The sequence below is a fragment of the Gossypium hirsutum genome, chromosome A06, assembly GCF_007990345.1.
Source record: "Gossypium hirsutum isolate 1008001.06 chromosome A06, Gossypium_hirsutum_v2.1, whole genome shotgun sequence".
Classification (NCBI taxonomy): Eukaryota; Viridiplantae; Streptophyta; class Magnoliopsida; order Malvales; family Malvaceae; genus Gossypium; species Gossypium hirsutum.
The window spans coordinates 79,090,861-79,107,677 of record NC_053429.1 but is presented as its reverse complement, the minus strand read 5'-3'; the positions used below and the strand labels follow the sequence as shown (position 1 = coordinate 79,107,677).

Genomic DNA, 16,817 nt, shown 5'->3' with positions numbered 1-16,817 from the left:
AGTTGTTATATTACATTAAATGGGCTCGTGGATCTCTTCTTCCTTCAACCATATCCTTAGCACTTTGAAGTCACGAGGCAGGCCTACTGCCGCGATTTCGAGAGACTAGCTGATTGTTAGAATAAAACAGCCAGTCCATGTCTTGCTACTCTGGATGCAAGGCCCGCACGTCGTAAAAATACTCATCCATCTCATTCATCCACTCATTCACCTGAGTGCTCGGGCCTTTATCTTGGGTGGTAGCGTTTCCTTGGGATCCTGAGTTATCAACACATGCCTTTCGGCGTAGTTCCTTATTTTTTCTTAGTAACTCCTGTTGAAAATCTTGTTGTTCTACAAACTATGCCTCTTGTATTGCCATCTACTCCCTCATGAATTTCATCTACTTCTGGAGGGCCTAGAGTTGCGACCGAGGTGGTTCTTGGTTGAGGGAAGAAGACCTTTCCTGACTAAAGTAGAGATTAAGATCTAGGGAAAGAAGAAAGCCCCCGATAGATCATATTGTCGAGGTTTTCAGCCTGTCAGTGAACCAGGTAGCAAACAAGTCTGTTTAGTCATGTCGGGGTTAGGACCTAATGCTCCTACCTGATTGAATGAGGGGATGAAGAGAGAGGACTTATCAGGGTGAGTCATTTTCGCTTTAGGTTGAATAGAATTGAATCAAACTAGAGAAAATCTATCAGTCGAAAGTAGTCCACACTCACTGCACCAATTGTTGAGTAATATTCTCTTCTGTTGTATTAAGGGAAACACATGGGATATTTAAACAGATTCCTAATATTACTATTACAGCTCACAGTACAGCCTATTGTTTTGTCTTTGCCTTTGGACCGATGGCATTGACATTCCATGTTCCTGGTGCTGACATTCTTTGGGCCTCCTTTGGCTTATTGGACGCTTTATTGCAGAGCACGTGATCCTTTCTGACCTTGGGATTGACTCTGCCAACAAACCTTGCACCTGTCAGTCAAGAGTAGGGGTCTCTTTGCAAACATGACTCTTAACCTCGCCCCTACAAGGTTTATGCAAGCTCTCCCACATGAGCTCTCTCTGCAAACATCTTGCATTCCCACAAGGTCTTCAGCTGACTGTGTCTTTAGGCGAACATTTTCCTTCTGGGTCGAAGGTCCGGATCCTATCTGTTACTTGGACTATCAGTTCCCAAATCCTAACAGATACATAAGTGAAGTGCAGTGTGTAACACCTTTATACCGGACCGGATCATTGGGTCTAAATTACGATGTGTCGCATTCATTATCGGAACAACTACGACCAGTTCACATTTAAATCAAACAATTTAATGATAAAATCAAACAATTATACATCTAACATGAAATACAATCATTCTCAAGCTTCATACGAGTTTACAAAAACTCAAATACTATAAAATAATTAACTATTGCATCTCATATAAAATCTTATGCAATCATAACTAATTCAATAAGATCACTAGCAACTTAACATAACATACCTAGTTTAAAAGCATTTATAGTTCATGTCCAACTAGCCATATCCAAATACCAACACATTCAAGGCAATGAGTATAAACACATAATTATATTAGCATAACATACCTAGTTTAAAAACATTCCCACACGCACACTCGTGTGATAAATATATTAGTATATATTAATAATATATTTGATTAAGTTAGTGTCATAAGTTAATTCAGCACCAGTTCAATGTCACAAGTTAATTCAACACAAATTCTATATCGATAATAACATTATGATAAAAAATTTTAATTTATGTTTTAAATTTATAATTTCTACACGTATTCGGATAGGATTTAGAAATCCATTCATTTCCTTTTTAAGATGGGTGGCTGAAAAATGTCCGTTTGATCCGAAACAACTATGGACGGTAAGGGAAGCATTTTCCATGAGAAAACAGGACAAGTTTACTCATTATTTGCGTTGATTGACTTATAAGAGGTAGCTGAAGAATTCATGGCATCGGGACAAACTTGGAAGAAAGTGTGGGCAAATTAAGAATGGCTTGAATTAGCCCTCCCTCCAAGATTTTTTAGATACAGTTAATTTTACCATTTATTTCTCTCTTCGCAATTAATATTTTGTTTGGTAGGAAATGTGGCTAAAATAACCCGAAAACACATCTTCCTTTGTGTATCTTTTAACTGCGATGCAATGTTTGAGTACTCGATAGATGTGACAAGAATAAGGTTGGACCTATATTAAATAAATTATTATTTATAAGGTAAAATTAAAATTAAAGAAAATTGTGTTTATGGTCTTTTTTTAATCTATTATATTTATAAAATTATTATTTTAATAAATAAATTTTATGTTAGAAATAAAAAATAGATATTTATAATTTTGTATATATTTTTTTATAAAATTTTTAATAATTTTTAAAATTTTTAAAATTAAGACTAATTTGATATAATATTTAAAATTGAGAATTAAATTTTTTTTTTTTAGAAGTAGGAACAAATTGATAAAACCTATAAAAAATTTAAAGGATTGAATTTATTATATTTATAAAAAGGACCTCATCAATATTCCCTTGGTGATTTAACATAGTGATTAAAATATTAAATTTAGATAATCTAAAAATAAAAAAAAATAAATCTCACAAACTAAAAAAACTGTCACAATTTATATAGTTTACCTTTAAAAGAATTTCAACGAGTTTTAGATGAATTAAGCCTTTTTAGACATTTTAAGATACATTCAATTGTTAATGAATCCAAAAGAAGATTGTCCACTAACCACATCTTTCTTTCTCAGGTAGGTAAAACTGAGGAATTAAAGACCAACTTTCGTTTGACTTTTAAAAGCTTCAAGACTTTTGCTTTAATGAGTGCTATTTGACTCCTTCTCCAACTCAATCCCCCGTCTCTTCTCTACCATGAAAAATCTGGAATAATAACTTCCCACTTCTTTCTTTTGGGTTTCCTTTCCTTCAATTTATACAACCTCAAAATGTGGGTTAAACTTACAAATATTTCTTCAATTCTCTCCCATCTGCTTATCAGCATCAGTCTTGTTGAGGCTTTCATAAGATGCTATGACACTGATAATTTCACCATAAATAGTACCTATGGTAAAAATCGGGACCTTATTCTTGCTTCTCTCCCACCGAATGTCTGCAAAAGGTGGTTTCTTCACTGCCAATGTTGGCCAAAACGCCGACAAAGTTTACGCTCTTGGTATGTGCAGAGGAGACTCTAGTCATGACGATTGTTATAAATGTGTCAATTCTACAATCCACGACCTCGTAGCTAACTGTCCCAACCAGAAGGAAGCCGTTTCATGGGAAGGGCAACCATGTCATGTACACTATGCAGATCGCTGTAGGAACAATGGCAGCAGCAACAAAGAGATTTGCACACAAATGCAAGAATAATCGAAGCAGAAAAAGCAGAGCAGCAAGCAAAGATTTGAATGTCCAGCAAAAATTGTAACTGAACACTCCTAATTTTCATTCATAATTTGAATATATAAAAGAGTTACAAATTTTGGTTCATTTGACAGTTACCTAATGACATAACTACTCCCACTTAAACTAAACTAATACAAGCTTAAGTCAAATACAAAATAAGCTGACATATCAGCTTTTACATCATCAATCCAATCACAAACTTAATCCAACTAACTTTGGAAACTAGTTAGAGTTGAACCGAACTAAATTACATCAAAACAAAATAGCAATCTCAGTTGCTTCATTTGGTCCAAAAACCATTCGTGCGCGCCAAGCAAAATGAGTTGAGCTTGATAGCTGCTGGTCTCGACAGTAGCATGCTTCTGGCTCCATGTTGCATTGCAGTCCAGCTTTCAACACTCCTCCTTGGACTGTATGCAACACATTCCAATTGCACTTCTCAAAGATTCAAATCGAGCAGCCCCTAAAGGCTTGGTCATTATGTCAGCCAATTGTGCCCCTGAGCTGCAATGCACAAGGCTGACTTCCTTTGCTTGTTCAGCCTCTCTAACAAAATGCAGTTTGATTTTAAAATGCTTAGTCTTACCATGGAACACAGGGTTCTTGGCTATCGCAACTGCAGACTGATTATCCACCTAAATTTCAGTTGCTTCATCTTGAGTTTCATTAAGGTCATGAAGCAGCTTTCTTAGCCAAATGGCCTGATTAACTGTTCCTGCTGCAGCAATGTACTCTACTTCGGCTGTGGACTGAGCAACAGTTTGTTGCTTCTTTGAACTCCAACAAAACATGCCCGATCCAAGTGTGAAGAAGTATCCAGAGGTACTCTTCATGTCATCGAGGGATCCTGCCCAATCACTATCAGAGTAACCTTCTAATTTCAGTTCCTTCCCACTTTCAAACATTACACCAAAGTTAGCTATGCCTTTGATGTATCTAAGGACCCTTTTTGCAGCTTTCAAATGTGCCTCATTGCAACAATGCATGAATCTCGATAACAGGCTAACACCAAACATGATGTCTGGCCTGGTTGTTGTTAGATACAACAGACAACCAACTAGGCTTCGATAATGCCTCTCATTAACCCTTTGCTGATCACCATTGCTGGTTAATTTTTCACCCTGTGCCACTGGTGTACTTACTGCTTTACAATTTTGCATGCAAAATTTGCCAAGAATCTTCAAGGCAAATGTTTGTTGGCTGATGAAGATGCCCCGATCAGACTGGTGAACTTCCATGCCAAGGAAGTAAGTCATGACCCCTAAATCTGTCATCTCAAACACTTGCTGCATTTGAATCTTGAACTCATCAATGAGCTCAACTTTGCTCCCTGTCACTAACAAGTCATCCACATACAAGGAGACAATCAGCAAGGTTTCAAATTCTGACCTCTTAACATACAGAGTAGGTTCACTAAGGCTCTTCACAAATCCAAGCTTGGTCAGATAAGCATCAACTCTGTCATACCAGGCCCTTGGTGCCTGTTTCAGGCCATAGAGGGCCTTTCTTAACTTGTACACTTTGTCTTCATGTCCAGCAACTTCAAAACCTTCAAGTTACTCAATGACGATCTCCTCCTTGAGAAAACCATTCAGGAATGCAGATTTGACATCCAATTGGTGAACTTTCCACTGCTTCTGAGCTGCTAAAGCAAACAGTAGCTTGATTGTGTCCAGTCTTGCCACTAGAGCAAAAGTCTCCAAGAAGTCCACACCATACTGCTGACTGTAACCCTTCACCACAAGCCTAGCCTTGTGCTTGTTCAGTGAGCCATCAGCATTGTACTTGGTCCGATACACCCATTTAACCCCAATAACCTTCTTATTTTCTGGTCTGCTCACCAACTCCCATGTTTCATTTTTATTGATCATTTCCAGCTCAGCTTCCATAGCTTCTATCCAGCTTCTGTCCTTGGCAGCCTCTTCAAAGTCTGAAGGCTCAATCACAGCAACATTGCACCTCTGATAGACATCAGCCAAAGTTCTGGTGCCCCTCACTGGTGTGTCATCTACAGCATCATCACTTGGTTCCTCTTCTGTAGGCTCAGCAACCAAGTCCAACTGATCTATTTCAAACATGTTAGCTTCAGCACTATTCCAATTCCACACCTTTTCTTCATCAGATTTTACATCCCTGCTGACTAAGACTTTCTTTGCTATAGGATCATAAACTCTATAGCCCTTCTTGTTGCTACTATAGCCAACAAAGATTCCTGGAGTGGCCCTACTCTCGAGCTTGGTTCTCTTTTCCACTAGAACAAGAGCATAACACACACAACCAAATACTTTCAAGTGTGTTACAACTGGTTTAACTCTATGCCAAGCCTCATAAGGAGTCTTATCCTTGACTGCTCTAGTTGGCAGTCTATGGAGCAGATACACTGAGGTGTTAACTGCCTCAGCCCAAAATTGACTTGGAAGCTTGCCTTGAAACAAGAGGCACCTGGCCATGTTCAACACAGTCCTATTCTTCCTCTCACAGACTCCATTCTGTTGAGGAGTATAGACTGTTGTGAGCTGATGATGAATCCCATTACTGTCACAAAGCTTTTGAAATCTCTCAAACACATATTCAGAGCCATTATCAGTCCTTAAAGCTCTAATTTTGCAGCCTGACTGATTTTTAGCATAAGCCTTGAATTTACAGAAGGCTTCAAACACTTCTGACTTTTGCCTTAAGAAGTAGACCCAGCACAACCTTGTCAAATCATCTATAAACAGAGCAAAGTACCTATTATCACTGATTGAAGGTGTTCTCATAGGACCACAAACATCAGAGTGCACCAATTCGAGCTTGTTTTGAGCTCTCCAAGCACTGTCAGCAGGAAAAGGCAGTCTAGCCTGCTTACCAAGCTGACAAACCTCACAAACATTCCCACTAACCTCAAATTTTGAAATGCAATCAACCAAATTCAGCCTATGTAGCAGATCAAGCAATCTGAAATTGGCATGGCCTAGTCTCCTATGCCACAAGTCAGTGCTGTCAGCAAGGCTGGTGTATGCCTTTCTTTACTTGGCTAACATCCAGCATGAAGCATCTATTGGTCATGGAGACTGAGATTAACTCTAGACCATTCATGTCTTGAACAGTACAGCAACCATCCTTAAAAACCAATGTATAGCCCTTTCCAACTAATTGGCCTACACTAAGCAAATTCTGGTCTAAGTCAGGTACAAAAAGCACATCTGAGATCAGCTTGTTACCTGAACCAGTGCTAACCAGCACACTGCCCTTGCCTTTAGCCTCAATCAGCTTGCCATCTCCAATTCTGATCCTAGAGTGGAAGCTTCTGTCTAAGCCCTTGAACAACTTCTCATCTGCTGTCATATGGTGTGAGCAGCCACTGTCTAGTAGCCAATCATTGCTGGTTTTTGTTGTGCCAACAAAACAGGTTGCTGTAAACACATGCTCCTCCTGAGCTTGCATGTCCTCAGCTGGTCTAGCTTGTTGTAGAGCAGCCTCCCTTGGTTTGCCTTTGCACACCTTCTCTACATGACCAAACTGCTTGCACTTTCTGCACTGAATATCTGGCCTAAACCAGTAATATTTTTCTGAATGTGTTGTCTTCTTGCAGTGAACACATGGTGGAAACACCCTTTTTGCTTCATCTCTTCCTGACTTGGCCTTTCTATTGTGCCAAGGCTTCTTGCCTTTTGCACTCATGCTTGAGCCTTCACTAGCTTTAGCCTGGAAAGTAGCTTCAGGATTCTCCTCCTGCCTATTTGCCCTCCTTTGCTCAAATGCATACAGGGAGTTTATCAGCTCAGACAGTGAAATGGCTGATAAGTCCCTCGAGTCCTCAAGTGAAGAGATTTTAGACTCAAATTTCTCAGGAAGAGTTGTAATAACCTTTTCAACAACTCTGCTCTCTGTGAAATCCACTCCCAGGAGCCTAATGCTGTTGACAATGGCCATTATCCTGTCTGAGTACTGCTTGATGGTCTCAGACTCCTTCATCCTCAAATTTTCAAAATCTCTCCTAAGGTTGATCACTTGCTGTTGCCTTGTCTTGTCAGTCCCCATGAACTCCTCCTTCAGCTTCTCCCAGGCCTGTTTTGGTGAGTCACAGGCCATGATACGAGTGAATATCACATCAGAGACTCCATTTTGCAAGTAGGCCATAGCCTTATGCTTCTTGGCTCGCTCCTCAGCATGCTGCCTCATCTGTGCAATGGTGGGATTGGCTCTCAATGGAGGTGGTTCAGCATCATTCTCAATCACACTCCAAAGATCGTGTGCCTGAAGATAAGTCTTCATTTTAACTATCCAAATGTGATAGTTTTCTCCAGTGAACACTGGTGGAGGTGGTGGAGTGAAACTCATCTTGCTAAACTGAGTTTAAGTGCTTCGATCCTTTTTAGTTTTAAGCTTTGCTGTAGATTTTAAATTGAAATCAACAGAATGCATGCAAAGGCCCCTCAAAGACTCGGGCTCATGATACCATTTGTAGGAACAATGGCAGCAGCAACAAAGAGATTTACACACAAATGCAAGAATAATCGAAGCAGAAAAAGCAGAGCAGCAAGCAAAGATTTGAATGTCCAGCAAAAATTGTAACTGAACACTCCTAATTTTCATTCATAATTTGAATATATAAAAGAGTTACAAATTTTGGTTCATTTGACAGTTACCTAATGACATAACTACTCCCACTTAAACTAAACTAATACAAGCTTAAGTCAAATACAAAATAAGCTGACATATCAGCTTTTACATCATCAATCCAATCACAAACTTAATCCAACTAACTTTGGAAACTAGTTAGAGTTGAACCGAACTAAATTACATCAAAACAAAACAACAATGTCAGTTGCTTCATTTGGTCCAAAAACCATTCATGCGCGCCAAGCAAAATGAGTTGAGCTTGATAGCTGCTGGTCTCGACAGTAGCATGCTTCTGGCTCCATGTTGCATTGCAGTCCAGCTTTCAACAATCGTTCGTTTTATGGAACCCTGGAGGAGCTAGGAAACCCCGAGGCAGGCTATAATACAGGCGACATCAAATCTAACTCAACAGAATTTGATACGGTTTGGGAGAGTTTGATGGACACAGTGGTGAGAAACGCTTCCAACGGCTCTTCTACTCTTAAGTATGCAACCGGGGAAGCAGACTTTACAGTATTCCAAAAGATATATGCGCTAATGCAGTGCACTCCAGATTTATCACACAAGGATTGTGATTCCTACCTAAGGCAATCCGTGAGTAACTATGAAAGTTGTTGCCATGGGAAGCAAGGAGGTTATGTTACGAGGCCTAGCTGTTATTTCCGCTGGGATTTGTATCCTTTCTATACTACAGCGACCCCATCCTTATCTCTGCCATCCTTATCTCCTCCACCTTCACCTGGTAGTCCTCTCCCGGTTATAAAAGGTATGTAGGCATCTTATACATGACTCATGAGTAAATTGAATTAAATTAAAATTAGAATAAATAAGCATCTTTTCAAAGAAAATGAATTCTAGTAGGTATCATTCTAGAAGAGCTTGACATCCATAAGCAAATAGATTATATATTAAAATAAAATAATTATATCAGTAAAAATGTATCAATTCAAAGATCAAAAGATATTATGGATTCAAATAATTAATTGATCAAAATTTAAATAAAATTTCCAATGCATAATAATGATATATAAGATTTTTAAATTTTAAACATAACTTAATAAATTTTATTTTATGTTTACATATATATTATCACATAAATTATCTAAATAAAACGATATATACGAAAGCAAAAAGGTCAGATTTTGGACCGGGTAGAAGATGGGGATATCATTCATATCGTAAAGGTCATCAAAACTAACGCACATAGGTTGGATAAGGTTATAGCCTAAAAAGTTTTTGAGCCTTTATTTCTGCCTTTTCATAGTAGGTAATTAGAGAACTTAACGAGGATGAGTTATTATTATTAAAGTTTCAATTTTGTTGGCTGAATGTATTCTTTGAGTGTTACCCTTTGTTTAAACTATTGCAAGCCTTTTTTATTTTTTTATATGTGTTTTGATTAATAAATTTATATATGTGTTTTGATTAATAAATCGCTATAAAAGATAAATAAATAAATAAAATTCATCACCTAACCATGTATATATTTGATTTTTCCATATCTACTCTGCCATAATCTTCACCTTATTAAATACAATAACGAAACATATATAGCAAACTCCGTACCATAATAAATTTGTTCCTTTTAACTATTTCCCACAACTTCCATAGTCAAATGTAATGAATAGTGCATCAAGAAATAACTATCTTCCTCTAATTAATAAATTCACAAACTCCCATTCATATATAAATGAATTTATTGAGTTAGGCTCAATTGCAAAACTTTCATTACATGCTTTTCCTCCCGGCTTAGTTCAAACAACAATTAAAGTCTCTAATATTTCATTACATAGTTTTCTGCTCATCAATTTCACATAAAGTGTAAAACTTGGTCATCACCATTTCCCTAGAATAGGGCTTTTAAGCTCTAATATCTCATGCAATAGTCTTTCTGTTCATCGATCTCACACAATGTATACTTATACTATCATAATTTTGAAAATTTCTCATTCTCTCCTCATTTTATTAATAACCATTCAGGCTTAACAATATTCAAATTCATTATAAACATGTTTTTACCTTAACTATTGGTTAATCCCTAACTCTACCAATTGTCACAAAAATTGAACTCGAAACCTTTATAAATAAAAAAAAATTGTATTTTTTAATCCCTATCAAATAAAGATCTAAAAAAGAAATAATCAGACATTCAATTTAATTTCATTATTTACGTCCATAAACTTCAAAATAAATAACAGTTCAATTAATAAAAAATAAAGATATAACAATTGATTTATTGGTTGTTATCTAAATTCCAAAACAAAAAGATATATGTGATAAATAAAAAATAGAGAATAAATCATTTAAATTTTAATAATAATATATTTTATCAATGTAAATAATTTTTATAGAATTATTTTTCTATGACCTTTCAACATAATAAATTCTATCTCCTTACATGATCAATAATATTAACAATAATTAAAATAATTCTTGCATGTGAGATAAAATATATAACATGCAACTTAGAGCTAAATGAAAAACTAAATGTCATGTCAAAGTTATTTATTTTCCCTTCATATTTAAATTTATTAATTAATGTTGATGGAGTCTTAATTCGATTGACATGAACATTGTTGTTAATGCATGAGGAAATGTTTGAGTGAGTTGACTTGAAGCGCATTATCCTCTAATTTATGGGTTGAAGAGAAATTATGAGTAGTTCTAGACATTGTGTCAAAAAGAACAGATATAATCAAAACTTATAATAATATTATTCAAAAAAAGTTTACTAAATTAATTAATTAAAAATGAAATTAATTAATATTTAATAAAAATATTAATTAGAAGAGTCTCAACCACTAAAATTAATTGGTATTTTAGTTTAATAAAGAAATTACCAATTTGTTTTATCTATGTAATTATAAAAATTTAATAATAATAAAGCAATTTTACTTTAATAAGTGTTTTAATGTTAATGGTAATAAAAATAACTATCATTTTATTTTAATAAAAATGAAATCTAATATTAATGGCAATAAAAATTAGGATGAATTAATAATTTTAGACATTATCAATATTATTTATAATTTTTGAGTTGGTAACAGAGATAGAGATGGAGGTAATAGGTATCATTCCGAAAGACCTTAACGTCTATAAGCAACCAAAACTTACTGTTGTTGTTATCTAATTTGTAATTATTTCTCGTTGTTATCTGATATCCTAGACTTGCAAAATTACAAAATTTGTCCAAATATTCATCCAATTTGAGAGCCTTCTTTTCTCAATCCGGCACTCATCTTCGTCTCTGATTGCATTTGATTCAAACGAAAAATTTGAGGCTTTCCTATCTTTTTCATTTGTTGGAACAAAGAAAATCAGTTCCACTGCTCAAAGTGGTTAGCCAATTTATAAATTGTACATACGAAAGAAAAGCCCCTTAACGAAAGCTTTCATATGGAAAATTTTGCAGGCATCAATCTAACCTACCAAAGCTTTAGGTGCTATAATGACTCGGGTAGTTTCACAACCAGCAGTACATATGGAAAAAACCTTGACCATATTCTCGATTCTCTCCCACACAATGTCTCTGAAAATGGTGGTTTCTTTGAAGCCATTGGTGGCCAAGACTAACAAAGCTTACGCTCTTGGGATGTGCAGAGGAGACTTAATTAAAGATGAGTGTTATAGTTGTGTCAGTTCCTCGGTTCATGATCTCACAGTTAAGTGTCCTCACCGGAAAGAAGCCGTTTCATTGGCAGTTGTCCTACCGTGTATTGTACACTATGCAAATCGCCCATTTTTTGGAAACTTGGAGGTAGAACCCACGGATGCAGCTCATAACAATGAAAGCATCAATCGGACGTACTAACAAAATTTGAAATGGCTTGGGATGGTTTGGTGGTCAATATGATGAGAAATGCTTCCAACGGCTCTTCTAAACTTAAGTATGCAACTGAGGAAGCAAAATTTACAGAATCTCAAACTATATATGCACTAATGCAATGCACCCCAGATTTATCACAGGAATATTGTTGGAACTGCCTAAAGCGGGCCACAGAAACCCGTGAGGAATGTTGCCGTGCGAAGCAAGGTGGTTTTGTTCAGAAGCCTAACTGTTATTTCCGCTGGGATTTGCATCCCTTCTATGCACTAGGACCTGACACTACTGCCGCTTTATCTCCTGCACATACATTTACAAAAGGTAAGTATGGCTAGATGACTCGTAAGTAAATTGATGTAAAAAAAATTACCAAATTGGAACATAGAAACCATCTATTCATTCAATTTCTAATATGGTTTGAGAACCTTCTTTCTGAATCCAGCATTCCTCACAGCCAACGACTTAACCACAGCTCCTTTTCTCAATCCTTCTCATCCTTTTCATCTCTGATTTCATTTGATTCAAACAAAAAAATTGCAAGATTTCCTCGCTTTATCATTTGTTGTAAGAAAAGAATAGTCAATTCGACTGTTGAGTAAGTGGTTAGCCAATCAATAAAAGGATGTGCTCCTTTGATTGGAGTTAGTTACCCATCTTCTTTTGTATTCATTTCAACCTAAGTAGATATGGTTGCCAGCACACTTAGTATCTAGTCTAAACAATCTTCCACTATATGAGTTGCAAACTTGCTCTCTTGCTTCTTAAGGCTAGTGAGTTTTTGTGTTTCCTGTTACTTGTCCTTCCACGAGTTGATGATAAGATCTCCTTTTTCTGGGAAAAAATTATCAGATGAAACGAAACAAAACAAATCAATATGGATTCCACTTGGTGCAAGCTTATCAGCTACTCTAGGACTAGCTCTGTTTTCTGCTTGTGGTTTCTTTATCTGGAGAAGGAGAAACGTTCAAGGTATGCACTATTAGATCATGCTGGCATTTACAAATTTATGTTATAATCTTATAGCCAATCACATTTTGTTTTATTACAGAAGATAAAGGCCAAGAAGTTCGATTAATTGACTTGGTAATGGGAAGTGCTCCTCGTGGGAACTCAAGCGAAGATTTTGATCTACAAAATATAGGAAGGTCGCAGGAGATTCCTTCAATTCAATTGAATATTTTACAAGCAGCAACCAATAATTTTTGTGATGAAAATAAGCTAGGACAAGGTGGATTTGGCCCTGTATACAAGGTAATTATGGTTAGGAACTAAAATAACGTAGTTAAGAAAAAATGCATGTTAATATGTTAATTATAGGGCACACTAGCGGATGGAAAAGAAATTGCAGTTAAAAAGCTCTCAAGAACTTCTGGTCAAGGGCTGCTTGATTTCAAGAATGAGGTCATGTTAATTGCCAAATTACAGCATAGGAATCTTGTGAGGCTCTTAGGATGCTGCTTAGAGAAAAACGAAAAGTTGCTTGTTTATGAATTCATGCCCAACAAAAGCCTTGACGTGTTCCTATTCGGTTTGATCCTTCAACCTTTAAATAACAACATTATCTTATACATACACGAAATAAATTTGAATATTTAAATTGTCATTTCTTTTCTCTCCTTCATGAGCATTTATCAGATTCGAGTTTGCTGCCCAACTAGTTTGGCAAAAACGACTCAATATTATTAAAGGAACTGCCCGAGGTATCATGCATCTGCATGAAGATTCTCGTCTTAGAATTATCCACAGAGACGTTAAAGCAAGTAATGTTTGTTAGAAAAAGGCAGCAGCAACAATGAACAACAAAGAGCATAAGCTCATGAAAACAGGAAGCAAAACAAACAAAGAACAAATGAAATCCAAGAGAAGCAGCAAGTAACGAATGAGAAAAGTCCCCATCAGTTTATTCCATTTCCATTTCAAAATATAAAGAGATACAAAGCAAGTCAGTTACCTAACTAACTACTCCACCAAATTTGCAAGTTGCCAACTAAAATAATACAAGTCAAAGCGAAAAAATAACTATTAATCCATCATTTCAAATCTAAAAGTACTAGCTTAAATATCAAGCAACTTGCCAATTGTTACATCACAAAAAAATACAAATTTAACAAAAATTTTCTATTCAATCTTCAAAAACTTGTGTAATTTGTTGCATTAGCAATTCACACCCTTTGACGTAGAACAAACACATTGAATTTAGAAATTCAAACCTGATTGTAAGATTGTCAAAATGTCAGCTTGATTTGGAGCTGCATGTGTTAGACACACTTCTTTGGAAATTGAACAAACTTTTCGAAAACAGTAATTGAGCTTAAAAATCAGTTCTGTTTTGCCATAAGAAACAGTGGATTATTAGAAATGCACATGCCTTGACTGGCTTATCCACCATAATTTCCAGTAGGTCCTTTTCAGCTCTTTTCGAAATACCACATTCAAATACACATGAGTATCTTTCCTAAGCTGCAGCTGAATGACTATACTGGCATAAGGTCAGGTCTGGTTGCTGTCAAAAGTAAACAGCCAATCAAGCTTCTATACTCCTTTTCATCTACCTTTTATTCATTTCCAAAGCTGCTTAGTTTCTCTCCCATAGCTAATGGTGTGCTCACTGGTTTGCTGTTTTCCATATGAAACTTAGTGAGAATTTTCAAGGCAAATGCATGCTGGCTGATAAAAATGCCTTGATCAGACTGGTCTACTTCTATACCAAGAAAGTAAGTCAGATTCCCAAGTCTGTCATGTCAAACATGTCTTGCATATTCTTCTGAACTCCTGAATCAAATCGACCCTGCTTCCAGTCACTAATAGATCATCCACATATATTGAGACAATCAGCAAAGTCTCATCTTTAGACTTCATTATAAACAAAGTTGGCTCACTCAAACTTTTCTCGAAATTTAGCCTAGACAGGTAAGCATCTATCCTGTCATACCAGGCTCAAGGAGCCTGTTTTAGTCCATAGAGTGCTTTCTTCAGCTTGTAAACCTTGTCCTCCTTTCCTTGGACTTTAAATCCATCAGGCTGTTCAACATAAATTTCCTCTTTAAGGAAGCCATTCAGGAAAGCTGACTTGACATCAAGCTGATGGACCTTCCACTGTTTCTGTGCAGCGAAAGCAAATAGAAGCTTTATGGTATCCAGCCTTGCCACTGGAGCAAATGTCTCCTCAAAATCAATGCCAAACTGTTGATTGTACCCTTTCACCACAAGCCTTGCCTTGTGCTTGTTCAGAAAGCCATCTGCATTGAACTTGGCCCTGAAAAACCACTTGACACCTATGACCTTCTTTTGATCAAGTCTGTCTACCAGATCCCAAGTGTCATTCTTATGGATCATGTCGATTTCAGCCTCCATAGCCTTCTTCCAGCTCTTGCTTCTTGCAGCTTCTTCATAGCTTGAAGGCTCAACAATGGCCACATTGCATCTTTGGTAGATATCAGCATAGACCTGGTCCCTCTCACAGGAGCATCATCTACATTGGCATTACTGACATTTTCTGCCAATTCCAGATTGCTGTCAATCTGCTCTTCTTCAAACTGACTTGTGTTAGAGCCATCTAGACTCCAAAACCTTCCTTCATCGAATTTGACATCCCTGCTTACCAAAATTTCTTGGTTGAGGGATCAAATACTCTGTAGCCCTTCTTGCAGCTACTGTAGCCAACAAATATACCAGGAACTGACCTCTTCTCGAGCTTGGTTCTTCTTTCTGCAGGGACAAGTACAAAACACATGCAACCAAATACTTTTAAATGGGAAACAGTTGGTTTAAGATCATACCATGCTTCAAAAGGAGTTTTATCATTCACAGCATGTGTTGGCAGCCTATTGAGCAGGTACACTGAGGTGTTGACACCTTCAGCCCAAAAAATGCTTGGAAGCTTGCTTTGAACAACAAACATCTGGTCATGTTCATCACTGTCTGTTCTTCCTCTCAGATACTCCATTTTGCTGAGGAGTATACACTGTGGTCAATTGATGATGAATCCCAGCCTGCTCATATAGCTTCTGAAATCTTTCAGACAAGTATTCAGAACCATTGTTTGTCCTCAAGGCCTTAATCCTGCAGCCTGTTTGATTTTCTGCCAATGCCTTGAACTTTCCAAAAACTTCAAACACTTCTGACTTCTGTTTCATGAAATAAACCCAGCAAAAATCTGGTCAGATCATCAAAAAATAGTATAAAATACTTACTGCCATTCAGTGAAGGCGTCTTCATTGGTCCACAGACATCTGAGTGCACCAAATCAAGTCTTTCTCGAGCCCTCCATGCTTGGTTTACTGGAAAAGGCAACCTGGCCTACTTGCCAAGCTGACACACTTCACAAACACCTTCACTTGCACTAACCTTCACCATGTCCTCTGTCATGTTCATTTTGTGCAGCAAATCAAGTGATTTGAGGTTAACATGGCCAAACCTCTTGTGCCAAAGACCAGTACTGTCAACTGAGCTGTATAGGCACTTTTCTCAAGCTGACTCACACAAGCATAAAACATTTGTCTCCATAGGTGCTGAGACAATCTCCCTACCATGAGCATCACTTATAACACAAGAATCATTCTTGAAAACTAGTGAAAAGCCTTTCTTGACTAGCTGGCCTACACTGAGTAAATTTTGGTCTATTTCTGGCACATAGCACATCAGAATGATTTTGTTACCTGAACCAGTGTGAATCACCACATCACCTCTTCCTTTTGGTTCAATCAAGTTGCCATTGCCTATCTTGACCTTCGAGACAAAGCTTCTGTCAATGTTCTTGAAAAGGCTCTCATCTGCAGCCATGTGTGAGCAGCCACTATCCACAAGCCAACTGCTCTTGCTGTTAGCTGCAAAACATGAAGCTGTAAATACATGCTCCTCCTGAGCTTGGACATCTCGGCAGACTTGGCTTGTACTGGCTGTGCTTGTGCCTTCTCATGACTTCTACAGATTTTGCACTGTATGTCTGGTCTGGTCCAGCAATACTTCTCCAAATGATTAGTCT

General features: G+C 37.0%; 2 protein-coding genes and 1 pseudogene across 2 annotated transcripts in view; all 3 read left to right on the top strand.

The window, feature by feature from the left end:
* The first annotated feature begins 7,860 nt into the window (after positions 1–7,860).
* On the top strand, positions 7,861–8,784 carry LOC121230519 (cysteine-rich receptor-like protein kinase 14). The gene is made up of 2 exons (XM_041115420.1): positions 7,861–7,958; positions 8,325–8,784. The coding sequence occupies exons 1-2, from the start codon at positions 7,861–7,863 to the stop codon at positions 8,782–8,784; spliced, it is 558 nt and encodes a 185-aa protein (XP_040971354.1).
* A 3,048-nt stretch (positions 8,785–11,832) lies between these two features.
* LOC121203499 (putative receptor-like protein kinase At4g00960) overlaps positions 11,833–16,817 on the top strand; it is a 13,706-nt pseudogene continuing 8,721 nt past the window's right edge.
* LOC107929841 (cysteine-rich receptor-like protein kinase 10) overlaps positions 12,692–16,817 on the top strand; it is a 30,172-nt gene continuing 26,046 nt past the window's right edge. The window contains exon 1 of the mRNA XM_016861360.2: positions 12,692–12,802. The gene's annotated coding sequence lies outside the window, so the exon portion shown is untranslated. The remainder of the gene's footprint in view (positions 12,803–16,817) is intronic.

What these genes read in the sequence shown, in the direction of transcription:
- LOC121230519 (XM_041115420.1), top strand. Translation starts at nt 7,861, where the DNA reads ATGGCAGCAGCAACAAAGAGATTTACACACAAATGCAAGAATAATCGA. An exon ending in TTGAATGTCCAGCAAAAATT is followed by an intron (nt 7,959 to 8,324) that starts GTAACTGAACAC and finishes GTTGCATTGCAG; the next exon opens with TCCAGCTTTCAACAATCGTT.